This window comes from Ichthyophthirius multifiliis (genome assembly GCF_000220395.1).
Source record: "Ichthyophthirius multifiliis unplaced genomic scaffold scaff_1120509251171, whole genome shotgun sequence".
NCBI lineage: Eukaryota > Ciliophora > Oligohymenophorea > Hymenostomatida > Ichthyophthirius > Ichthyophthirius multifiliis.
In genome coordinates this window covers 68,816-95,182 of record NW_004086136.1, presented here as the reverse complement: position 1 = coordinate 95,182, position 26,367 = coordinate 68,816, and the positions used below count along the sequence as shown (strand labels likewise).

Here is a 26,367-nt window from a genome sequence, read left to right as displayed (position 1 = left end):
TTATAAAAACTTCATATGTTTAATTACAATTAATCTTTAAAAGATAATCTTATATTATTTTTATTAATTCTTATTATTAAATATTTAATATTGGGGGTTGATCATTATCATTAATTATAAAATTATTATCCATTAAATTAGTTATTTTATTAATATTTTAACGGCCTGAATTGCTTTAAAGTCTTTCTTAATTTGCTGAATTTTAAGAGCGTTCTGAATTTGTAATTTTTGTTGAATTTTTTGGGCGTTATTTTTCGTTTGCGCTTTGTTTTTTTGGCTTGCTTTAGGATAATTATCCGGTATTTTTCTTCATTTTTTTATTGTTTTTAGTTTTTTGTTAAAATTTATAATATATACATATAAATTATTTTTTTGTTTGTTTTTATTTAAAAATAATAATAATAATTTTTTTTTATAGCTATTTTTATTTGTAGTATTAAAAAATAATAAATAAATATAGGCATAGTTTTTTTTATTTTTTTTTTTAAAAAAAAAATATTAATTTTTTAATTTGATAATAAAAAGATAATAAAGAACTATTTTATTTTTATAAAAAAAAGTTTTATTTTTTTATATATAGTATAATATATATATATATATATATTAATAAATATTTATTTAAAATTGTATTAATTCACTTTTATATATTTACTTTTAAACATAATTATATTTAATATTCTTATCCCATTTATATTTTTCTGCTTTTATTTATAATATATATTTTTTAACATTTTAAATTTTAAAAATAAAATATTTTATCAAAGTTTTTTTAAAAAAATAACCGCAAAATTTGCAATAAACATTATGAATCTTTAATTAATATTAATTTTCTATTTAATCACATTTAGAAAATACTATTTTTATTTAATTACTTTAAATTTGATTTATATATAATGATTATTTATAACATTTGTATGTATATAAAATAATTTTTACTTTTTATAATTTTTTTTTTTTTTTTTCTAATTTTACTTTTTTCTAATTATTGTATATTTTGATTAGAATATGATTAAATTATCTTTTTAATTATTTGTTTTTAGTTAATATTATTTATTATAATTTAAAAAAAATGTAATTATATCTTATTTTTATTTTATAATTAAAATTCATATTCCTTAAACTTATTTTTTTTATTTTATCCTTAATATATTTTTAAAAGCTTAATCATAAAATATTTCATAAATTTAGATAATAAAAATACAAATAATAAAAAGTGATTATCATTAAGATAATAATAATTTTAATTTTAATAAAATTTTAATTTCATTTTAAATTTGTTTTAAATTTTATGTATTTTTAGAAAAAGGATTTAGAATCAAAAATAATAAATATTATATAATGTATACATAAAATTATATATTTTAACAAAATTATTATAAGTTTTAATAAGCTTATACAATATATTTGACAATTAGTAAATTTAAATATTTAAATTGTGATGATTATTACTTTATAAATAAATAATTATAAATATTATATTATTTTTTTTAAAAGAGGTGCCAGGTATATATTCTAATCCATAATTAAGTAAAGTATAAATTAGCTTTAGAATAAAAACTTTAATTAGTTTTAAAAAAATTCTAAATAAATCTGTAAATTAAAAAAATGAAAGTATTTAATAAAATATATATTTTTTTTAATTTATACTATTCTATCTTCTTTTTCTTTTAATACAAAAATAATTTATTAAAAATAACTATTTTTATGAAGCTAAAAATAATATCAATTTATACGACAAGTTAAAAGTTTACTTTTAACTGAATAATAAATACATTATATATTAATGACATTAAAAAATAAATAAATAAAAAAGTAGGACTTGTAATTAGACCTGGATTAAGATATTCTTAATAAAAAATTTTAATTTAAGATTATTTTGTTTAGAACTTTTAATTTAATAAGGGAGAAAAAATATCTAAAAATATATATAAAAAAAAAAATATCCAAAATAAAATTAAGTATTATATTATAATTTTGAAATATTTTTTGTTTTTAAAAAAAATAAAAACTAAAAATAAGGATTAAATAAAAAAAGTTACATATAATGATATAATTTCTAAATATAATAATAAATAATTAATGTAAATTATATTGTGAAAAAATGAATAAATAAAAAAAATATATTTATAATATATATAAAAAATATTATAAATATTTTTATACATAATTTAAAAAAAAAAAAAATTAAAAAATATATTATATATATAAATATTTATAATTAATTATATTTATATATTAATTAATATAGATATATATATATGTATTTATATATTTTATTTGAAATATTCATATTATAAAAGACTAAACTTTTTATATATTATTTTCATTTTCTATTTTTATTAATATTTTTTTAACTTTATTTTGTTTTAAAGAACTTAATTTAGGTTTTTTTATTTTATCATAGATTGAACCATCTTATTTTCTATTTTATTTGAAAATTAAAATAAAATAAATATTTAACAAATATATTAATTTTTTATATATTAATTTAAATATAATTTATTTTATATTTTTAAATATTTTTATTTTTTTTGAATTATTAATAATATAATATTATTTTTTTACAATATGTATTTTGTTGAATAGCTTCTATCTTATTAAAATAATTATTTTTTTGGTGTTGTTTATGCACTTAATTGCTTTAAAACTTCTAATTTTTAAATTTTTTTTTATATAGTATCCATGAAGTTATTTTATATTTTTTTTTTAGTTTAAATAGTTTCAATATTATTGTTTAAAAATTTTTCATTTATATTTTTTTATTTATATTATTCCTATATTATAACTTAAAAGTAAATAAAAATATATTTAAATTTACATTTTAAATGTTTAAATTAGCTTTTTATAATTTATAACTTATATGTCCATAACTATTTAATGTTAATTTTGTATCAAATAAGACTTCCTCATCTTAAAAAGTTTCATATCTTTTATTTACTTTTTTATTTTTTGTATTTATAATATTCATTAAAAAAGTAATGTCATTTTGTAAACTTTCAAATTCCAACTTTTGTATATTATATTAACTTTATACTTATAATCTCTTGTTTTATTAAAGTTTTGAATTATTTCTATATTTTTATTAAATATTATAATTTTTATTATTTTAAGTTTGTTTATGAGATATTTTATAAAATTCAAAAAAATCGTTTTCTTTTTGTATATTCGAAGTAAATAATTAAGGTTTTTTTAATGTATTATTAAATTTATTTGTAAAATTTAATTATTTTAACACTTATATTTCATTCGAAAGTCTTTCTATATTTTCTGTTTATTACATTTTATATTAATATATATTTGTTAAAAAATATATATAAAAAAAAGTTTTTTTAAAAAAAAAAATAAAAATAAAAAAAAAAACAATAAAAACAAATATTTTTTTTTTATTAATAAAATAATATATATATATAATTTTTAATTTTTAATTATTTTATCTTTTAAATTTTTTTTTATTTTTTATCATTTGTTATTAGGTTTTAGGAAAATATTAGAAATTTCAATTTTAGGCGACAAATTTTGTAATTTTTTAATTTACATATATTTTTCTTTAATATTAATATAATTTCTATTTAGATTATTTTAGTATCTATTATCAGCAATAGCATACTTACTTATTCCATTAACAATTTATTATTAACTATTATTCTAATTAATTTAAGGTAATTTACTTTTTATATTTTTGTTTTATATAGAATTTAAATAATATTAAAATAAAAAAAAAATTACTTTTAATAACTTTCTTATATATTGGCCATTAAGTTTAAATTAACAATATGCTTTGATTTTTAAGGATAAGTATTAATATTTTATTTTTGTGGGGTTTATAGAACTTTTAATTTTTTTCCTACACTCATACTATGTTAATGCACTTTTTTTTTCTAAATAATATCTTCCTCATTATTTTTATTATTTCCTTAAACAACATCTAAACTGGAAAATCTTAAATTTTGAATTTTTGGTAACCAAAAAGATTCTTAAGGGACTAAATTTTCCTTTAATACCTTTACTAAATTATACTTTTAATATTAAGCTTTAGGTAACCTTTCATTAAAAAATAGAAAATCTTTAGGAATACGAATTGTTTTAAGTAAAAAATCTTATTCATCTTTTACTTTTTCTATTTCATATAAATGCGCATCATTAATTCTTTTAAATACACACTTATAAGAAAGTATTTATTAAGCATTAGGTCTACTTTAATGCTTTACTTATAAAAGCTATTTTAAAATAAATTAAAGGTCATTTGAATAAAAAGATGGAATTTTTCCATAAACACCAGATGTAACTTTTTTAAAAAGTCCATTTAAATCCTAAGCCCTAAAAGGAGGATGAGAACTCGCCATTTCATATAAAACACAACCTAAAGACCATATATCGGATTTTTCATCATAAGGTTCATCTTTCCATACTTCAGGACTTTTTTTAATTTATTGAAATTTTATTTTATTAAGTTTTACCTTGCATAATATGGAGTTCCAGTTTGAGTATGTAGAAAACCCTTTTTTTTTATTTTAGCAACATTTAAATCACCTAATTTTATTGTTTTGTCTTTGTTTAAGAAAATATTTGCACTTTTCATGTCTCTGTGAAGGATTTTTAATTAATGTAAAATTTCGAGTGCTTTTACTACCTTTTTTTTTTTTTTTTTAGGAGTGGGAATGTTGGTTGGAGGGGGGGAAAAAAAATAAACTTGTATGAATATATTCCATATATCTTCTTCTTGAAAAAATGAACCGTTTTTTTAATTTTCCATTATTTTTTAAAGTAAATCACCATCATCGCAATATTCCATTATTATACTAAAATTTTTGTTTGTATATTTTTTTATTTTTTTTATTAAAACCATAAATTATTATCTTTTTAATCTATAAATGCTTCTTTATAACTTATTATATTGGTTGATTTTAAAGATGCTAATATTCTTACTTCATTTAATGCATTTTCTATTTCTTTTTCTGAAAGTTTTTCTAGGTTTACTTTCTTTAATGCGTATATTTGTTTATCTTTTTTTCTTTTTACTTTGTATACTATACTATATGCTCCTTCACCTTTATATTTTATGACTTTTTTAATAGAAATAAAAAATAAACCTAATTTTTCTAATATTTAAAACTTTTGTTCTACTGACATTTTAATATTGTTTATTTATTTTTTATTCAAAAATATGATTATTTTTTCTTTAATAAAAAAAATAAATATACCACTAAAAAATATTTATTATTAAAAATGTATAATTTAAAAAGTTCATTTTATAAAAAATAATTATTTGTTAATATTTTTTTTTTAAAAAGAATAATAATTATGAGAAATTTTATTTATTAATAAAATAAAAATTAAGTCTAATATTTATAATTAAAAAAAAATCGAAACTAATAATATTTTCATATATAAACTTTTTTTTGTTTAAAAAAAAAAAACTTTTTTTAAAAAAAATAATAATTATTTTATATAAATAAATTATTTTTTTAAAATAAAATAAATTAATATTTTATTTTTTTATTAAAATAAAAATAAAAAACATGAATATATATATATATATATATGTATAAAAAAAAATCAATTAATTTCTAGTATATCTCCTTAGAAATTATTTTTTTATTATTTCAAATATAACTGTTAAGTTTCTAAAGCTTTTTTTTTAAGCAACAAATCTTCTTGTTGTTTTTTAGTATTTTCAATTAACTTTTTTAATTCATAAATTTAGTCGACAATTTAAGAATTATTCATAGAAATTAATTTGCAAGCTTCATATACATTCTAGTTTATTAGAAAATCTTTTATACTTTCAATTTTTTAATTATAAATTTAATTAATTTAATTTTAATCGTTTATAAAATATTTACATAAAAACTCATAAAAAATATGACAATTTTTATAATAATCTTTTATTTAGTTTCCATTTTATTTTTAGTCAAAAATTACCATTTTAAAATAATTATCATTTACTTAAGTAAACCATTAAATATTTAATTCAGAAATATTTTAAGGAATTTCATTTTATAATAACTTTAAAGAATTAAAAACACATTTTTTTATGTAAGATGCAAACAATATTTATTTCAATTAAAAATCTATATTAAATATATTATTTTAAAATTATTTTAATAGAATAACTGTTTCTTTAAAAGATTAAAAACAATTGTCTTATATTATTGTTTATGTTTAAGGTTATTACAATATATTAAAAGGATTCTTTACTTATAATTTCAAGCATGTAAATAATAAGAAAGAAAATTCATAATCTATTTTGAATTCTCCGTATCCTGTAAATAGATAAAAAAAAATTGATGAATAATTTAAGTATTGCAACCGAATTCGTAAAAAATATCGCATATATCAATTTATTCAGTTAATGTAAATTATAATGCTAAACAATTCTACTTAAATTTTTTAGAGATTACTGAAATACCCATTTGTTATTGTTATTTAGATTATCTGAATTTCTTAGATTGAATTATATTATTAATGCTACCTCGTTTTAAGGACAATTATTGTAAAGATCTTTAAAATTATTTTCCTTTAGTTATATTTATTGTTAGGTTAGCCTATTTTCGTTAATAATATAAATTCTTTATTAGGGATTGTAATTAAATTATTATTAATTTATATAATTTGTTAGCATTTTTTAATTATATATTAAATATTTATATCTAAATATATTAATTTTTATATTTTATTTACTTTTTTTTGTTATAATTAATTGTTTGCAAAAATATATATTATTTACGAATATTAAACGCTTATATTTAAAAATAAAAGGATTCTTTTATAATTAGTTGGATAGTATAAGTTTATTTTAAGAATTTGATATAAATTATTTATAATATATTTTATTTATAACATTACTATGTAATAATATAAATTTTATATATTAAATAATTATTTAGAATTTTCTTGTTTTGTTTATTTTTTAAATAATTAAAACATTTTTATTTTATATAAATATATTTTCTAAATATAAAATTATTTATTTAAATGGAAAATAAAAAAATTAAAACAATTTAATTTAAATAATAATAAAATAAGATGCCGGCTAACAATTAGTATATTTTTAATAAAAAAATGGTTTTTAAATTTATTTTTAAAAAAATTAAAATATAAATATAGAAAATATTCGAATATTACATTATTAAAACTAAGCGATAAATCAATTAAGTTTAAATATTTTCCTGATCAATTTTTAAATTCAGAAATAACATTAATAAACGATTCAGAAAATTATTAAGCATATAAAGTATTATAAAAATAAATAATTATTTAAATAAAAAATATTGTATGAAAATAAGATAAAATCTACAGATCAAACAAAATATAAAATTTTCCCCCATTCAAGCATTATTAATCCTAAATCTTAATAAAAAATAAAATTTGAATTAAATCCTGAAGTAAGATTTTTAAACATAAATTATTAATAAATAAAAATAGTTATTAAAAAATAATTTGTTTAAAGATTCTTTTCAAATAATGATTTGTTAATTAAATAATGTAAATACATTTATATATATTTTTTTGTTTAAATATCTGTAATATTTTTAAAGGTTAATAATCTAAATTTAGATTAAATTTTCAAATAAAATTCAAATAATATTGTAAAATAAGAATTAGGAAGAATTAAAATTGAGATTATTTCATAAGATAATAAAAATGTTCTTAATAATCTTTTTCTTAAATAAAAAAACTCACCAGAAAACAGTTTGTATTAATCTTAGTACAAAAATGTAATAATAAGTTTTATTATTTTAAATAAATAATAAAAATAAGAACGGAAGTACTATTTAAAAGTAATAAATTTAATACTAAATTGACTTATTAGATTAAAAATAAATTACAAGCAAATATTAGGATTTATAATATAATTATGAAAATTTATAAAAAAAAATATATGAAAAAGAAAACGTGTATAAAACTTTATAAAAAGAAAATTAAAAAATAAACTCTTAATTGCAAAAAAAAAGCATGATTCCTTAGCAAAAATAAAAGCATCAGAAAAAAAATTATAAATAATTAGTTATATAAATATTAGTTGGACTCTTTATCGGAATAGTAATAAATTATATTTTCAGAATTACATAAAATTAAATATATGATTTAAATCATTTGAATATATGATAATAATTTTCTAAAAATTATATATTTTATTAATAATATATATAATATTTTAAATTGTTTTTAAGGAAAAAAAATTATATATATATATATATAAATATATTTATATATACATATATATATATATACATTATTTTTATATAATATAATTAATATTAATATATAATATAGATATTATAATATATTTTTATATATTGTAATTAAAACACTCTTTAAATTATAAAATGAATAAATTTTTTTAATTCTCAACCAAATTTTTATTTTATAAACGTAAATGTAATTTTAGTTTTGATAAATTTGAATTCTTATAAATAAGAAATAAACTAAATTTAGTCCAATGCAATGAGATTTTAATGAAAGTCTCTGAAAATTAATTAAGAGAATTGACTCCTGAATAAGTTAAACAAGAATACATAACAAAAGGTTTTTTTAATAGTGATTCTTAGTAAATTAGAATTTTTGAACATAAAAATTTAGATAAATCCAACAAAGAAATAAATTATCCTAGAAACTCTTATTATAAAATAATAATTCCATTCTAAAAAAATTTACAAGTAAGAGACAGATTCTGTAATTATTTTTCAGATAGTATAAGAATCGGTAGAATGTTAGAAATGATGGATTATGTAGCTGCAAACATAGCATATAAGTATATATGTATTTATTAATTTATATTAATATATATTTATTATTTAGATATTGCTATTCTGATTTAGGACAAAGATTAGTTACAATAGTAACTGCTTGTGTAGATAGTGTAAATATATTTTCTTAGTTATAAAATGATATTGATTTACATTTATAAGGTTAAAAAAATATATAAATAATTAAATTTATTTATAAAAATAATATTTAGGCTATGTTACTTATGTAGGAAAAACTTCAATTGAAATTTAATTAGAACTTTTTTAAAATGACGAATTAAAAGCAAGTGCTTAATTCTTAATGGTGGCCAAACCTAATAATGAAATATAAAAATAAGACTTTTAAGTTCCTATATTAAAATTTGAAGGCGAAGATAACATTTCAAGATGCGAAATGAGACAATATATAGGAGTTAAAAATACTTAAATTCGAAAATCTTAAAAAAATTTATCTTTATAAAATAAAGCACCTAATTAAGAAGAAATATAGGGAATTCATGAGTTTTTTACAAATTCAGAAACTTTTAAATAGAATTAGGAATCATATGTAGATTTGAAATAAACTTAGTTAGTGAAAAATATACTTACACATAAATAAGATAGGAATATTCATGGAAAAATATTCGGAGGTAATTTAATGAGAGAAGCCTTTGAAATCGGATGGCTTGTTGGACTTATTCATAGTTAAGGAGATTTTCCTGTTACTTATAATATTGATGACTTTTAATTCCTTAAACCTGTACCAGTGGGTTCAGTTTTAAATTTCGAAGCTAAAATAGGATATACTTATAAAAATATAATGTAAATTAGAGTCGATTGTAATATTATGGACTTGAAAATGAATAAAACTAAAACTAATGATTTACATATTACACTTATTTCTAATAATAATACGTAATTAAGAAAAATCGTTCCTCATAGTTATGACGATGCTATGTGTTATTTAGATTGCAAAAGAAGATTGGATAAAATTGTGCTTTGATTTTTTTTTTTTTACATATTATTTATTAAAATATTCTCATATTTTATTTTATTTTATTTTATTTTTAAAACAAAAAACTATATTATTTGATTTTATCTTAATTTATACTGTATATAGAATGGCTTAAGCTTGTGATAAATTTACATGTAGTGCATTAATGGGTTTTTTTTTAAAAAAAAATCATCAATTAAATTTAATTATTTGAAATAGGAAATTGGTACGAGGAAAGACTTGCACCAATATAACCTTTTAGGGAAAATATATAATCAAAAACAGTAAAAATTAAATCTATTTTTGTTTAATCATATACCAAAAAAGATACGTGAAGAAGAAGCTACAATATCTTTTGAATCTAAAACAAATTAATTAATACCTTTAGAAAGGGTAAATAGAAATTAATATTGGGCCACAAAAGATATATTAATAGATGATGGGTTTGTAAAAAAATAAAATATATGTGTTATTTTTGTCCATAGATAATATAAAATAAAAAAATAAAAAAAAAATTAGAGAGAATATAGATCAATAAATAAAACTACATATGATCCTATAAATTTAAATAATTTTTATAAATTATAAGATTGTCGTTCAATAAATAAAACATAAATTAAACAAAATATATATCCAGAAAATAATCCGAATCAAATTCAAACACAAAGAAGTGATAAATATACTCTTTTAAATGGTAAAAATGTTTAGCATATATAAAGAGAAAGATAAGGTCTAACAAATGTTACTGATTTTGGTTCTACATTTAAAAAATTCCCAGAATCACATGAAAAATTGTAAAAAAAAAAATAAATTAATTAATTTATTTGACTATTATTAAAGTTATGGAATAACTAATTATTAACATTCATTTTCTCGTCCTTTAAAACAAACAGCAAATGAAATTATATCTGCAAGAGAAAAAAAACTTATTAATTTAGCAGGAACTAATGAAAGACCTTATAATTAATAATGTTTGAAAATGACTTCAATTTTAACGGCAGAAAAATATAAAAATGGTAAAAAAAATATTATTAAATTTAATAAATTTAATATATATAAATAAGTAAATAAATAAATATAATAAAAATATATATATAAATATATTTATAAATATATATATATATATTTATATATATATAAATAAATAAATATACATAAATATATCTATATTAATAAATATATATATTTTACTTAATCTTATTGTTTTTTTTTTTTTTTTTTAATAAAAAAATAAAAAAATAAAAAAATATTATTATAATTTTTTTTAAAAAAAAAAAATTTTAAAAAAATTAATTAAAAAATTATATTATAATATTTTATATAATTACATATATATTTAAATATATATATATATATATATATATATATATATTTATATTTATTTATTTTTTTATATTCTTATATAAAGGTATTGATCCTAAAGATAATACTGCAATTTAGAGATCTTGGTTACCTTATTATGATAAGGCTATATTTTTTGCGGAGAAAAATATATAATAAAATAATGAAATGAATAAAGTAAATGGAATAGTTCCTTTTGATTCTTTATAAACTTATAAAACTAACATAAATTAAGTTTTAAATCATGATATTTCAACAAGTTTAAATGTTGTTAGATGTAAACGAAAACAATTCAAATTATTTTGAAATAATTTTTTTATATATTATTAAAAAAAGATAAAAAAGATGAAAATGTAATGTAAAAAAGATATAATATTCCTGGAGAATTTAGACATATAAGACAAGACGTAACAATGATAAGAAATAAAGGTTAAACAAAAAAATGAAATTTATAATAAAAATAAAATAAAAATAAAAATAAAAATAAGATATTTAAATAATACATATATAAATATCATTATAATTCTTAATAGCTTTTACATAATTTTAAATTATCAATAAGACTATTAATAGCCTAATTAAATCGTTTATCCTTTACTTCGCTTTATTTTGTTGCTTAATCAATTTATTAAATAATTCCATCATTTAGATTATATATCCAGGCATGAATATTTACTTTTTAACCTCTTTCCCATGCATTTTAAAGTATAGATGAATTTCCTAAATTATAAATTTATTAAATAACATTAAGTTCACACATTTTATCGCATTTTTCTTCAAAATTTTAAATTTAATCTAATCTTTCTTTATATCTTAAATATATATCTCTTATATGATGTAACCAATTATTTATAAGACCAAGCTTAGTATTTTGAACTGCCGCATGCACTCCTCCACATTTATAATGTCCACATACAATAATATCAGATACTTTTAAAACTTCTACAGCATATTAAACTACTGAAAGACAATTCAAATCAGTATGAATCACTAAATTAGCCACATTTCTATGTACAAATAAATCTCCAGGACCTAATCCTGTTAATCTTTCTGCAGGTACTCTACTATCAGAACAACCTATCCATAAAAATTTAGGGTGTTAAGCTTCAGATAATTATTTAAAAAATTAAGGTTCAGTTATTTTTATTTTTTTAGCCCATTCTCTATTGTAACTTAATAAAGCTTGAACTCCAGTATTATTATCGTTTTCTTATATAGGACTTTAAGAATTTTTATCTTCTGTTTTTAAACATTTTTATGGAAAGCAAAAGTGGTTTACGCATTATTCATCATCAATTTAAATATTTTTTAATAGAAGAGGTGAATGTAAAATATCATTTTTTTATTTTTAAAATTAAGTTTTTGGAAATATTTTAAGCTTTGAAGGAAGAATTTTAGTATTATTTTAAATTTTGATAGGACAATTTTAAATTTTATAATGGTTATTTTGAAATTTTTTTAATTTGGAAATTTTTTTATTCATGTAATTAACTTCTAATTCTTTCTTGTATTTGAAATAATATTTTTTATAACAAAATCTATAAAATAATAATAAAAAATATTAAGTATTTAGTAAAATAATATAAATAATAACTATATTAATAAAAAATATCAGAAAAATATAAAATAATTAAAATATGAAAATAAAAATATTTATATATATACATATATTTAATTATAATTATTTGAAATAAAAGGAATATATGTATAATATATATATATATATATATATATATATATATTTTTATATATATAATTGAAAAGAATCATATTTCTGAGAAACTTTTACAATTTTAAATATCATCCAATAGCATATCAACAGCTAAATCATGTCTTTTATCTCTAACTTCCTTTATTTTCGCTGCATAATCAATTTCTTCAATAAGCCCATCTTCTAAATCATATATCCAAGCATGAATAGCTACTTATTACCCTTTTTCCCAAGCGTCTTAAATAATACTAGAATTACCTAAATTATAAATTTATTAAATAACATTAAGTTCACACATTTTATCGCATTTTTCTTCAAAATTTTAAATTTAATCTAATCTTTCTTTATATCTTAAATATATATCTCTTATATGATGTAACCAATTATTTATAAGACCAAGTTTAGTATTTTTAACGGCTGCATGCACTCCTCCACATTTATAATGTCCACATATAATAATATCTGATACTTTTAAAACTTCTACAGCATATTAAACTACTGAAAGACAATTTAAATCAGTATGAATAACTTAATTAGCTACATTTCTATGTACAAATAAATCTCCAGGACCTAATCCTGTTAATCTTTCTGCAGGTACTCTACTATCAGAACAACCTATCCATAAATATTTAGGATTTTATACTTCAGATAATTATTTAAAAAATTAAGGTTCAGTTATTTTTATTTTCTCTGCCCATTCTTTATTATAATTAAGTAGACTTTTAACACCTTCTGTTTAAGATACTCTTTTTATGTTCTTTATAATATCAAATTTAGTTGAAAATTTCTTAGGGCGCATTCTTAATAATCCAGTGCTTTTTTCTAAATCTTAAGATTATTAAAGTAAAAGTTCAGATTTTTCTTCTGTCGGAGTTTTTTAAGGAGCAGTTACAATTGTTTTATAAATTGGTTAGTCTTTTTGATTGTTAATAGCAGATTTTTATTCTTATTGGTTATTATGTAATTGAATAGTGTTTTTTATTGATTACTCAATTGATATTTAAAATGTTTTTGTATCACTTTAAATTTCAGAACTAGACCTGTTTTGAGGACTTTACTCTTTTGATTTTTATTCTTCTTTTATTATGAAAGATGTGTCTTTTAAATAATTCATTTTTTATTTATGATTTATGAGTTTTTGTTTTAATATTATGTTTAGTTTATTATGTTTTTTTATTTTATTTTATATTATATGACTTTTAATGATATTATTTTTTTAATATATATATATTTGTAATTAATTATATTTTCTATTTTATAAAATTTTCTCCTTTAAATATTTTTTAATTATAAATTTGACTTTTTTATAAAATATTTAAAAAAATATGATTAACTATATATTACGTAAATAAATATATAATATCATTATTAATTTATTAAAAAAATTGAAATTATATTTTATTATAAAAAAAATTGTTTATAAAATAATTAAATAAATATATAATAAAATAATTTATAACTAAATTGCTGATAATAATAAAAAAAAATATAGAAAAAACAATTATATAATTTAATAAAAAATATTATCTCTTCATTCGAAAAAAAAACAAAACAAAACAAAAATTATAATTAATATAATAAATTAAAAAAAATGTTAGATAATAATTTCATAAGACAAATAAAAACTCCTTTAAACCTAATATCACAAAAACACTAAATATTGACATTATCAAATAATTAAAGTTTTAGAATACCTACGTAGCCAAATCCTATGATATCTACTTCATCACATAAGCATATATATACAAATAACAATAACTTAACTTAAAGTACATTATAATAATATTAAATTTAAAAGACTTAATTTTCCCCTAAAACGGTATTAAAAATAAACTTAAATAGATAAAGAGAAATGAGTAAAGCCAGTAAATTAAGTAATGAATAATAAAATAATAAAATTTTCTTGTCAATAAATGAGTTAGAAGGTGAATGGTCAAAATTAAAAAAAACATAAAAAAATGAAAAAACAAGTATTTATTCTTCCCTCAATAGTAGCTATAGTGGTCCAAATAAGGTTTTAGTTAATTAATTGGAATAATTTGCAACTTAAAATTCAGATAATAATTCATAAATTAATGATTTTAGGTAAGTTTTTTATTTTATTATTTAAATAAATAATTTCGTTTAATTTGATTATATAATTTTTTTTTTTTGTTAAAAAAAAAAAAAGTTATTAAGGTGTTTCTATGCATTCTATTTAATCTTATACTAAATAAATAAATCATAAATAAAATATTCCTGAATTAGAAAAAAAAACTTTTATAATTAATAAATCAATTCCTCTTTCAAAAATAAATCTTGACAGAGGGACAAATAATTAATTAAGTAGTAGATCTATAAGCGAAAAATATGAAAATAATGATTTGTCCAAAAATTTATATTAAAATAAAGGAATTTGGGGACAACAAAGTAATTCTTTAACAGAAAGCGCATACAGTCCTTTATAAAAAAATAAAGAAAATAATTAAATAATAAATGCTTTACCTTAATCAATGATATAAAATGTTTAGAATATAAGAAAATTAAGCGAAAAAAAATAACAATTATGTGAAAGTAATAGTAATATAAATCTATTATCTAACAAGAAAAAACTAATTTAGGATATAAGAACTAATCCAATAAAAAAAATGTTACTTACAGACGTTTAAAAAAATGAAAATAATATGAAATTAAATGTTGCTAAAATATATTTAAATGAAGATTTCTATTCTTGCTAATAAAATAAAAATTGTGGATTTACTTATAAATAAAATAATAATATTAATAATATTAATAATAATAATAATATTAAAAATAATATTAATAATAATAATAATAATAATAATAATATTAATAATAATAATATAAATAAAAGTGATATTAATAATTTTATTAATTTGTTAGATAATGATAAAAAAAATTTTATTAAATAATAGAACCAAAAAGAAAGTTTATTTTTAAATTAAAAATAAATATTAAGTAGCAATAATATTAATTATCATAAATAATCATAAAAACCTTAAGTTTATTAAACTTATGTTAATTTAGATAATACTTTTAATTATACAAGGTTTTTTTTTATTTTAATTATTTTTGAAAAAAAAATAGTCAAAAATAACAATATAAAAATAAAACATGTAATACAAATAATTATTTTAATTAGAATACTAAAAAATACAACTGAATTCATTTATATAATTTTTTTTCTTTTTTTGCTTGTAATTATATGAAAAAAAATATAAAGATTAAAATATATAAAAAATATATTTATATATATATTATTATTATGATATAATAATTTATTTTAAAACTTAAATAAAATTATAATTTAATATTTAATATATATTATATAAAAATTAATTATTTTTTTTTATAATGTTTTTAATTATAAATTTTATAAAATAATTATTATTAAATGGAAAAAAATAATAAGTTGTAATTATAACCAAGTATAGAAAAATAAATAAAATAAGCATATTCAATCAAACCTCCTCAAATTAGAAATTTAAAATAATAAGTTACTACAATGCCTTTTATTTAACAAATTAAATTGTATGATTAAAATAAAAAAACTGGTAATTAGAAATAAACAGTTATCTGCTCTTAAAATAAAGTATATTTATTATATTTGATTATTTATATGTATAATTTATATAAAATTATAACCATTTGAAATTTATTTATATTTAATAATATTTTTTGTGATAATTTTAAAACTCATTTGAAAATATTTAAAATTATTTTAAATAAAATATATTTTAAAAAGAAAATATAAGGCATGTATATAAATATTTTATTATTATTATTTTTTTATATATTTTAATAAAAAATATTCCTATTTTATTAATTAAAAATATAGTTTAAATAGGAAAAAGAAAATAGTTAAACATAAAAAATAAAATAAAACTAATATATAAATTCTTAAGTACGTGCTAAAATAAATTGTTTAGAAAATTATTAATTAGGAGAAATAATAGGTAATTTAAAAAAAAAATATAATAAAATATTCCGATAAAATAAAATGAAGGAACCGGTAGCTATGCATAAGTAAAATTAGGAATAGATAAATAAACTAATCAAAAAGTGGCAGTGAAAATATATGAAAAATTCAAATTATTTGATGCTTAAAAAAAAAAAAATGTAGAAAGAGAAATTAAAATATTAGAAAACATAGATAACTAAAATGTAATAAAATTAATAAAAATAATAGATACAACAAGATAAGTAAATATGAATACATAAAAATATATATATAGATATAATATATACATACATATATACATATTTACATATATACTTATATACATATATGCATATAACATATTTACATATATATAGATAAATATTGTAATGGAATATGTTGGAAAAAATTCTCTTTATTCATATTTAAAATAATAGACAGATAAAAAGTTATCAGAAATAGAAGCGAAACGCATTTTTAAATAAATTATTTAAGGTTTAGAATATTTGCATTAGAATAATATTTCACATAGAGATATAAAATTAGAAAATATTTTATTAGATTAAAATAATAATATTAAAATTATTGATTTTGGATTTTCTATTATTAATCCTCCAGATAACAAACTAAAGGTATTTTGTGGAACTTTAAGTCAATTTTTTTTTAAAATAATTATTTTTACTTTCATAATTTATTTTTTTTATATTTTTTAGGTTATATGGCTCCTGAAATGGTCTCTAAATAATATTATAATGGATAATTAGTTGATATTTGGGCTGCTGGAATACTTCTATATGTAATGTTGTGCGGGACCTTTCCTTTTAAAGGTGTTGATGATAAATCTTTATTTAGGGAAATTTAAAAATGTAACTTAAAATTCCCTCCTCATGTTAGTGCAGGCGCGAAATATATTTTATAGAAAATTTTAAATATTAATTTTGAAGACAGAGTTAATGCAACTTAGGTTATTAATTTTAAATTATTTTTTTTAATTTTTTTTTAGATATTATAAGATACATGGATTAATCCAATTAATATTTAAAATTAAATTAATAAAATAAAGAAAGATAATAATATTAATATTTGATTTTGTTTTTTTTTAATTTTATTATATATTTTTTTTTTTAAAAAAAAATAAAAAATAATTAAGATATATTTTAAATTATATATATATATATTTATATATAAATATATTGAGATATATATATATATATATAATATTATATATATTTATATATATATATATATATATTTTTTTAAATAAACATTAAAATATTGTTCTTTATAATTTTAAAATAAAATATAAAGGATTTTTTTATTTTAAAAAAAATTATTTATATTTAAATAAATATTTTATACATATAATTTTTAATAAAAAAAAAAAAAATATTAAATAAATTTTTTATTTTAATTTTTTTAAATAAAAAATAATTTTTCTTCTTTGTTTTAAATTTTTTCCACAAATAAAAAAAAATCAAAATCAAAAACAACATAATTATTAAAACATAAAAATAATAATGAGCAGCCATACAAATAGAAGCAGGAGCAGATAAAATATATCTAATAAAGATATAAAATTTAAAAATGTAGATGAATAATGTAGTTTATAAGTAGAAAATATAAGTGATCCAGATTCATATAAAGAATTCGAAAATTTAATACGATGTTAAGGAGGAACAATAACTAAGTTTTGGATAAATAAAAGAAGTAAGACTTGCGTAGTTACTGTAAATCTAAAAATTTAAATATATTTAAATATAGATATATAATATATTAAAAAAATAAAAAAAATCAAAAATAAATAAATATAAAGTATAGTAATTAACCTGATTGTATACACGTTCTTTAAAAATTTGATAATATGAGATGGCCTGATAGTAAAGGAGACAAATTAAGAGTAAGGTTAATAAGAAATACTTAAGTAGCAGAAATAATTACATAAATATAATAATCTCAAAATATTACAAGACCAGAATAAGAGAAATTTGTTGTGGAGAGCGAATATGCAAAAAGAGGTAAAATTAATGAATTTGAAAATAGATATGGAAGAGAAAAAAATTATAGTAGAGAAAGAAACGATAGCATATATAAAAGTCATGATGATAGATATAAAAGAAGTCCTAATACTGTATATTCTTCTTAGGAAAAATATAGTAGCAGAAGTTATACTAATAAACAATATTTTTTAAATATAAGTAAGAATTTTCAAAAAACTAAATTTGATCCGCCTGTTTATTATAAAATTTTACCTTAAGATATAGTAAATAATTAATTTTTTTCTTGTTTTTATGATTGATTTTTTTTTAGATTGATTAAAGGCATTAAGAAATTGATAGATATTTTAGTAAAAATAAAGATAAAAAATGATATATAGAATTGTATTTTTTTTTAGGTTTTTATAAAAATGGGAAGATTTTATTTATTATTAATTATTATATTTTATTATTATTAAATTTTTTTATTTTATAATTCTATTTCCTATTATTTGAAAAATAAATTTATTATTAGATATATTAGAAAATTAGATTTTAAGTAATTAAAAAAAAAAGCGATATATAAATATTAGATAATTTAATTAATTATATTATTTAATATTATTAATTCAAATTATTTTTAGATTAATTACCTCTTATTATTCAATTAATTAATATATTAAGATTTTAGTTTCTAAGTTAAGTTTTGTTTAAGGAACATTACTAATATTTAATAACATATAATTAATTAATTAATTTTAATAAAAATAATATAAAATTAATATTTTTTTTAAATTAGTATTTAGTAGTATTTTTAGTTTAAATTAGTTATTTATTAATCATAGTTTTTTTTTTTTATATAGTTATATAAATATTTGTGTTCTTTTTTTTTATTATTATATTATATTAATAAATTAATATAATTAATAATTATTGTTTAGTTAAGTAGATTAATATGGATTTTAAACGCTTAACTATATATTTTTTTATTTATTTTTAGTTTTAAGCACATTATTGCTTTTTTAATATTTATTATTAGTGAAAATTGATTTTTTTATTCATTATTTAAAAAGATTAATTTCTTTTTTAAAAAATATAATTTTTTTAGTTTTATAATATTTTTCAGATTATGTTCAAAATTTTTTAATATTAAAAATATATTAATTTTAATCTGCTAATAGTTTATATTTAAGCATTTTTTAGATTTAGTTTTTTTTTTTTTTTTTAAATAACTTAACGAAAATATAATTATAAATATCGATTTTAAATTACTTATTTAATAATTTTTTTTTTTACATTCTTTGCGAATAACTTTTTAAAATATAATCTAACATTATATGAATTAGTTAATAAATAATTAATTAGTTTTTTTAACTACATATTTTTAGAAAATATTAAATATAAATAAAGTTTCATTATATATTATAATCATTTCAAATTGTATATTTATATAGCCTTTACATCTTTAAGCTTATAAATTAATTTAAAAATTATATATATTTTAGTTTTTAGAAACTAGTATTTAGTTTTGTAAATCTATTAATGATTATAGTCAGCTTTTTTCATTATACATGTTACATTTAACATATAATTATTATAAATAAATAGATTATAATATATTTAATTAGTTTATATAAAATTTTAATTATGTTTAAATTCAATAGTACATTGTTTATATTATTATTATAAATAGAGTTTATAATTTAGTTTTTTATTTAATTTCTAGATTTTATTTTAAAGATACCTTAAAATCATGTTTTTATTAACTATTATTTAACCATTTTTTAAAATAATATAATAGTTTTGATATTTTTACTAACCAAAAATTCATTTTATCTTAAAATGAAATTATAAATATTATATAAAATAATAAAGTTTATAAAAATTAAAAAATATATGATAAATGGTTAAGAGATATGGTTAAGATAATAACTTTTATGGAGTTATTAATTTAACAACGATACGAAATAAAAATAAAATGTTAATTTTTTTTTTTTTTTAATTAAAAAAATAAAAAATACACATATATATATTAAAAATAAAAAAAATACAATTATAATATAATAATAAGAAAAAAATAAAAATAAAAAAATGACATAAAACGCTGTTGAATAAGAAGACATCCATCATTAAGGAGTTATAGGAGCTCCTGTTATAAATGGAGTCCATACCATCCACCTACCGAAAAACTCTAGTTTAGCTGCTAAAATATGGGCAACAAGAGATATGTTTTATGAACATCATTGGGAAGTAAAAAATACTCTTGTTGCAGGCTTAAAGGGGGGTCTTTTTGGACTTGGAGTTGCAGCATACATATCTATTTCATATAAATCAATTCCGTCGATCGTTTTAAAGAAAATGCTGAGATATATTAACCTTAATACTTTTGGACATGCACAGTAAAAAAATATTAATATATATATATAATGCCATTTTTTTTTTTTTTTCTTTGAAATAAAAAAAATAGTTTATTAAAAGAATTATATCTTCCTTATGGCCTTACTGGCTTTGGCATAGGATCATTATATTATACTTATAACGCTATTTTAAGACCTGGTCCTAGCTTGCCTTATGAAATCTTTTCAAATGCATTTTTTGGATAATTCCTTTTTGCTGTATGTTTTAATCCTGCTGCACATCATATAGGATTCATTGGAGGATTATTTTTTGGAATGGGTAAGTTTTATTTTATGAACTCAAATAATAGTGCTTGGAGATCTACTAATGGATTTTATAGTCATATTGGAGATTTAAGTGATGAATAAAGAAGAAGATAATAATATTAAGATTATTTTGCTGGAATGGTTGGCTATAATGATATTAGAGGATAGAGTTTAATTGATCTTTGAAAAAAAAAATTATTAATTTTGGAAGAGCTTTTATTTATTTATTTTTTTTTTAAAAAAAAAATATGTTATTTTTAGTATTTTTTTTTTTTTTTTTTTTTTTTTTTTAAATAAAATAAAATAAATAAATAGAAAAATTATCTTTAATATATAAATAAAGCCTTAAAAAAATAAAAATAAAATGGAAGTATTTTTTTTAAAAAAAATGCAATTATTTTTCTTTTTGTTTTAAAAAAAAAAATAACTTTAATTTAAAAATAATAAATTTAATTAAAACATATATTTTTGTTTTATTATAAGATGATCTTTTTTCCTAAAAAAATATTTAGTTTATAATAAATTATATATTTAAATAATTATTTTAGAGTAAAATTTGAATTATTTAAATAAAAATTGGATAAATATATATTAGAAAAAATAAAATGAAAAGATAATATATTCTTTTAAATATAAACATAAAAAACGAATCAATAAACCCTTAATAGTTCGATAAATATCCTTTATTAAAAGAAGCAATTCAAAATGGGATATCAACATGTATATTTTATCCCAAAAAACATTTTTAGAATCCATTATTCTCTTTATTTTCTTTTAAATAGGACACAAATATGTAAAAAGAAGAAGATTTTTTTTAAAGCTTAAAAGAAAAGAAAAAATACTAATAAAGCTATTCAAATTATTATAAAGAAAATAATTAAAAAATAAAAATTTCTGAAAATGATTTTGACGAGGAATAAAATGAAATAAAATTTATTGAAAATCCTTAATAATATAATTAAATTTCGAATTCTTTATAAAGTTTATTAATAACGAATTCAATATAAAGTGCTTCTTTTGCTTCTTAAATATATTTAGATCATACTTTTTGGAATTAATGGGATGAAAAATATGTCTAAGATAGTATTTCTTTAAAAAGTTTTAAAGAATTGCTTATATTTGATTTAGAAATTAGAGAAAATTAACAAGAGTTTTTAATTGAATAGGTTATTAATTTTATTAAGAAAATTATGAATAATAATTCTATTTTTAATGCCGTTTTTAGCCCTTTTTTTAAAGTTGAGGATATCCTTAATTTAAAAAAAGAAAAGGTTTAATAAAAGGAAGTTTTGAATTTTATTCCTATGTAAACATGGGAATAAAATAAAGGAAAATTAAATCAAGAATTCTATTAGGAAGATAAATATAGCTGTTTAAGTGTTTTTTTTGATCCTTAAGGTGTAAGATAAGATTCTATTTAAAGTTTTAATGAAGTTTTTGGAGATTTAAATTAGTTGGAAAATATTGGATATGGAATTATTAATGCGGCTTTCTTTTTTAGAGAAATCATATTTAAAATGAATAAATTACCCAAATATGGTGCTTGAATATATTATTATTTATTTATATATTTATTTTTTTCTTTTTATACTATTTTTTTAAAATAAAATAAAATAATTTAAATATAAAAATATTGGAAATAAATTTATATCATACTATTTATAATTTAATGGAAAAATAATAAAAAAGTATTAATAAATTTAAAAAAAATATAAATAAAAGAAATTTTCTTTTAGAGGAAGGCCTTATAAATAAAACAATGAACTAAAAAGCTTGGAATAAAATATAAAACTTTAATCTTGGCATTTGGCTGAGTTAGAAGTAAATTTATTAATAAATTTTGGAGGAGCCTCAGCTGAATTTGATAAAAATCAAGAAAAATTAGCAAAAGAGAAAATATGGTAACTTTTTTAATGTTAAGAGGCTATAAATTGCTTTGATAAAATGATAAATGAATATAATTCTTATAAAATAGATTTAAAAGACCCTATTGGATAAAAATTTGTTTTTTTAAGTGATTTATATTTTATAAATATTTTTATGGATCATGAGTCATAGGAAATATTGTTTTTAAGATATATTGTTATCTATATTTTTTAAGTTTTTATAAAAAGCGGAATTTAAGGATTTTAGAAAATAAGTGAACTTTTATTTAATATTTATAATTTATTTAAAATTGAGAATAAAAGAGTTGTTTAATTAAATATTGATCTTTCTTATGAAAAAATTTAATATAAATATAATTTTGATAAAAAATTTTAATAGATATATTCATAAATTTATTAAGTCATGGTTGATTCTTTTAATAATTAAGAAAATTTGTAGTTTACTATTGTTTTAAATTGATTTTTATTTATAAATTTACAACATCAACAAAATTATGTTTTTAAATTAATATTTTTGTTTTGACTTTTTTTAATATAAATAAATCTTTTTAAATAATAAAAACTTTTATATTTTTAAATATAATAAATTATTTAAACAAAATAAAAATATTTTTATTGCTATTTTTTGTAAAAAAAAAGTAAATACAATTTATATGTTTTCCCTAAATTTTAATATATTATTAAAAAATAATATATATTATGAAATTGATAATTTTATATTTTGTTTGTATATTATTAAATAAAATAACTACTTTTATATTAATATTATTTTTTAAAAGAAAAAAAAAAAAAAAAAATTAAATACATTTTCAATAATTATTATTTTAATAAATTATATTAACATATTATTACTCAAGTTATTTTAAATTAAAAACTAACAATTCGTCCTTTATTTAAAGAATAACATCTTCTTCGTTTAATTATTTTCTTTAATTTTTTTATAATTTTCAAACAATAAAAATAATATTTTAAATTACATTATTTTTACAGGATTTTAAAGCTAAATTTATTATTTGTTTTTTTCTTTTTAATCTATAAGTACAATTTTATAAACTCCTTAGTTTTCAGTAAAAACAACTAGCCTATCAAGTTTTTTTATACTTTCCATTATACAGAAATCGATAATTCTTTTTTTTAAAAAAATACATTTATACATATATAAGTATTAATTTTTGTTTTATTTTTTTTAAAATTAAATATACCTTTCCTATAAATCTAAATTCCATTTTAATTCCCCAAATTCAACATCCCAAATTTTTATTATTTTTTCAGTCATAGTAATAATTATGTTTCCACTTGCTTCGGCTAATAATATTTTTTTTTTATATATAAATGGTTTTATTACAACTAGTTTTTCCCCATGAATAATATTGAATTTATTCCTCGTCTACAAATTCTAAAACATAACTCTATTCACTAAAAGTCCATATCTTTTTTTATTTTAAAAAAAATATATAAAAAGAAAGAGTAACTTTATTTAACTTTAACAGTATTTTCTTGAGAAGAGAAAGTTGCTAATAATGAACTATTATAATTTAATGTCATATCTACAGTTCCTACCTTTTTTTAAAAATAATAATATATATATTATTTTTATTATACATCTGCTTAGATTATATGAATAGGTTAATTTTCGGTCATTGAGCATAAATAAATAGTATAATTAGTATCTAAATATAAATATTAAACAAAATATTTCCATTAAAACTAAATTATTGCAAAATCACAAAATTTAACAGTTTCAGTTGTTGTAATGTCAATAATTTCAAATGAATTTGAAAATTCCAAGGCTAATATATTATAATAGTCTGGATTCCACTTTACATCTTTAAGATTTTCTATTCCTTCAATTTTGCATATACTTAATTAATTTAAAGATTTATCAAGTACTTGAAAGAAACCATCTTCATAAACAATAATTAAATAAAGGAATTATGTCTAATTTTTTAATAATAATGATTTATTATAAAAAGAATTTATTTTTTTACACTTTCCCATGATATAAATCGAGGCCTTTTAAATTCTTAACCTATTACACATGGAAATATTTATTATGTTTCAAATTAATTTACCCTTTCATTATTATAAGAAATTATTTTAATCCATTTGTTTTATTCTTCATAAAAATATAAACATTTTTATAATTTATTCCAAGTAATTATTTCCTATTTTACAAATGAATATAAAAATATATATATATATATATATATATATATATATATATATATATTAATTTATTTAGTTTTATATTTTTTTATATTTATATTCTTAATTTATACTATTTCCTAATTTGTTTAATCCAATTTCATTTAGTTTAAATTTTGAAACAGAAATTATTAATTTAGAATTGGTAAATTTTAAATTCCTGTACTCTAAATTATTCCTTTTCCTTCAACAAATGTTTCAGTCCTTGTAACAGCTTCTATCGACATATTTACTTTTTCATTTATCCTTTATTAGCTTATTTCTTACTTTTTTTTTACAATTTCACATGCATGCGGTTTTATTAATTCTGTAGGCTATTTACATTCACAATATTAACTCTTTTTTATACAAAATATTTTTAATATATTCTTTGATTTTTTATATCATATTTATTTAAAAATATCTCACCATGTAAATATGCGATTCTATTTAATTTAATATTAATGCCCTTTCTAAAAGATGAATTAAATGTCCTGCTTTTATGTGTCCTTCATAATCTTTGTACTTTTCTTCTATTTTTGCTTCATTATATATGGTGTATGCACTATGATTTAATCCTTATTTTTTTTATTTTTATTTTTTTATATGTTTATTCAATTTTTGTTTTGTTAAAAAATGATTTTATAATTGAAAACCTAGTTCTAAAAGATATTTGTAGATCAGAAAATTTACTTCATCTTGTTTTATTAAAATTGACATTTTATAGAGTTTTTTTATGTTTATTTATTTCTATTTAATAAATAAATATATTTTTTCACTAAATATATAAACTAATTTTTTTTAAAAAATAAAATATTATTATTGTATAGATTTGTAAAATTATTTAGAATAATGAAATTTCTTTTATATATTGAAATATTTTTTTTTTTTTTTAATTTTTTTAAAAAAAAAATAAGGTAAAACTAAATTAAATAAATATTAAATA

The 26,367-nt window shown here is 16.1% G+C and overlaps 5 protein-coding genes across 5 annotated transcripts, besides 51 other annotated features; 2 read left to right on the top strand and 3 right to left on the bottom strand. All coding sequences in view use genetic code 6, as the record gives it.

Annotated features, from left to right (window-relative positions):
- Positions 1–571: 571 nt before the first annotated feature.
- Positions 572–604: a microsatellite.
- A 346-nt stretch (positions 605–950) lies between these two features.
- Positions 951–984: a microsatellite.
- A 245-nt stretch (positions 985–1,229) lies between these two features.
- Positions 1,230–1,264: a microsatellite.
- Positions 1,265–2,107: 843 nt separating this feature from the next.
- Positions 2,108–2,185: a microsatellite.
- Positions 2,186–2,192: 7 nt separating this feature from the next.
- Positions 2,193–2,242: a microsatellite.
- Positions 2,198–2,269: a microsatellite.
- Positions 2,270–2,741: 472 nt separating this feature from the next.
- Positions 2,742–2,770: a microsatellite.
- Positions 2,771–3,242: 472 nt separating this feature from the next.
- Positions 3,243–5,153, bottom strand: IMG5_153360 (protein kinase domain protein; the record flags this gene model as incomplete). Its single annotated transcript, XM_004030752.1, has 7 exons — positions 5,091–5,153; positions 4,844–5,048; positions 4,691–4,799; positions 4,458–4,630; positions 4,209–4,416; positions 3,727–4,001; positions 3,243–3,267 (listed from the first exon to the last, which is right to left on the bottom strand). Exons 1-7 carry the CDS (start codon positions 5,128–5,130, stop codon positions 3,243–3,245), a joined length of 1,035 nt encoding a protein of 344 aa, XP_004030800.1. The 5' UTR covers positions 5,131–5,153.
- Positions 3,335–3,375: a microsatellite.
- A 268-nt stretch (positions 5,154–5,421) lies between the features above and the next one.
- Positions 5,422–5,491: a microsatellite.
- Positions 5,438–5,475: a microsatellite.
- Positions 5,492–7,995: 2,504 nt separating the features above from the next.
- Positions 7,996–8,025: a microsatellite.
- Positions 8,026–8,184: 159 nt separating this feature from the next.
- Positions 8,185–8,301: a microsatellite.
- Positions 8,206–8,310: a microsatellite.
- A 401-nt stretch (positions 8,311–8,711) lies between these two features.
- IMG5_153350 (thioesterase family protein, putative) lies at positions 8,712–11,510 on the top strand (the record flags this gene model as incomplete). The annotated part of the gene is made up of 8 exons (XM_004030751.1): positions 8,712–8,755; positions 8,803–8,912; positions 8,963–9,644; positions 9,943–10,007; positions 10,361–10,517; positions 10,564–10,739; positions 11,132–11,341; positions 11,401–11,510. The coding sequence occupies 8 exons, from the start codon at positions 8,712–8,714 to the stop codon at positions 11,508–11,510; spliced, it is 1,554 nt and encodes a 517-aa protein (XP_004030799.1).
- Positions 9,772–9,797: a microsatellite.
- Positions 10,772–10,908: a microsatellite.
- Positions 10,773–10,909: a microsatellite.
- Positions 10,775–10,909: a microsatellite.
- Positions 10,795–10,876: a microsatellite.
- Positions 10,799–10,905: a microsatellite.
- Positions 10,810–10,909: a microsatellite.
- Positions 10,812–10,909: a microsatellite.
- Positions 10,945–10,972: a microsatellite.
- Positions 11,025–11,109: a microsatellite.
- Positions 11,052–11,101: a microsatellite.
- Positions 11,504–11,551: a microsatellite.
- Positions 11,518–11,551: a microsatellite.
- A 957-nt stretch (positions 11,552–12,508) lies between these two features.
- Positions 12,509–12,542: a microsatellite.
- A 66-nt stretch (positions 12,543–12,608) lies between these two features.
- Positions 12,609–12,676: a microsatellite.
- Positions 12,612–12,676: a microsatellite.
- Positions 12,677–12,680: 4 nt separating this feature from the next.
- Positions 12,681–12,727: a microsatellite.
- Positions 12,728–12,763: 36 nt separating this feature from the next.
- Positions 12,764–12,819: a microsatellite.
- Positions 12,820–12,830: 11 nt separating this feature from the next.
- On the bottom strand, positions 12,831–13,936 carry IMG5_153340 (hypothetical protein; the record flags this gene model as incomplete). Its single annotated transcript, XM_004030750.1, has 1 exon — positions 12,831–13,936. The coding sequence occupies exon 1, from the start codon at positions 13,887–13,889 to the stop codon at positions 12,831–12,833; it is 1,059 nt and encodes a 352-aa protein (XP_004030798.1). The 5' UTR covers positions 13,890–13,936.
- A 1,581-nt stretch (positions 13,937–15,517) lies between these two features.
- Positions 15,518–15,628: a microsatellite.
- Positions 15,521–15,619: a microsatellite.
- Positions 15,521–15,642: a microsatellite.
- An 844-nt stretch (positions 15,643–16,486) lies between these two features.
- Positions 16,487–16,517: a microsatellite.
- A 480-nt stretch (positions 16,518–16,997) lies between these two features.
- Positions 16,998–17,032: a microsatellite.
- Positions 17,003–17,089: a microsatellite.
- Positions 17,017–17,062: a microsatellite.
- Positions 17,090–17,786: 697 nt separating the features above from the next.
- Positions 17,787–17,841: a microsatellite.
- A 37-nt stretch (positions 17,842–17,878) lies between these two features.
- Positions 17,879–17,967: a microsatellite.
- Positions 17,968–19,127: 1,160 nt separating this feature from the next.
- Positions 19,128–19,182: a microsatellite.
- Positions 19,144–19,183: a microsatellite.
- Positions 19,184–19,752: 569 nt separating this feature from the next.
- Positions 19,753–19,794: a microsatellite.
- A 504-nt stretch (positions 19,795–20,298) lies between these two features.
- Positions 20,299–20,342: a microsatellite.
- Positions 20,343–20,533: 191 nt separating this feature from the next.
- Positions 20,534–20,584: a microsatellite.
- Positions 20,585–20,700: 116 nt separating this feature from the next.
- Positions 20,701–20,765: a microsatellite.
- Positions 20,701–20,768: a microsatellite.
- An 11-nt stretch (positions 20,769–20,779) lies between these two features.
- On the top strand, positions 20,780–21,542 carry IMG5_153330 (hypothetical protein; the record flags this gene model as incomplete). The annotated part of the gene is made up of 2 exons (XM_004030749.1): positions 20,780–21,087; positions 21,156–21,542. The coding sequence occupies 2 exons, from the start codon at positions 20,780–20,782 to the stop codon at positions 21,535–21,537; spliced, it is 690 nt and encodes a 229-aa protein (XP_004030797.1). The 3' UTR covers positions 21,538–21,542.
- Positions 21,543–21,614: 72 nt separating this feature from the next.
- Positions 21,615–21,642: a microsatellite.
- Positions 21,643–21,768: 126 nt separating this feature from the next.
- Positions 21,769–21,810: a microsatellite.
- Positions 21,811–23,396: 1,586 nt separating this feature from the next.
- IMG5_153320 (hypothetical protein) lies at positions 23,397–26,041 on the bottom strand (the record flags this gene model as incomplete). Its single annotated transcript, XM_004030748.1, has 9 exons — positions 25,851–26,041; positions 25,517–25,780; positions 24,720–25,226; positions 24,586–24,667; positions 24,440–24,536; positions 24,280–24,364; positions 23,884–23,899; positions 23,717–23,760; positions 23,397–23,438 (listed from the first exon to the last, which is right to left on the bottom strand). Exons 1-9 carry the CDS (start codon positions 25,851–25,853, stop codon positions 23,397–23,399), a joined length of 1,140 nt encoding a protein of 379 aa, XP_004030796.1. The 5' UTR covers positions 25,854–26,041.
- Positions 25,426–25,467: a microsatellite.
- Positions 26,001–26,036: a microsatellite.
- Positions 26,042–26,367: the final 326 nt, after the last annotated feature.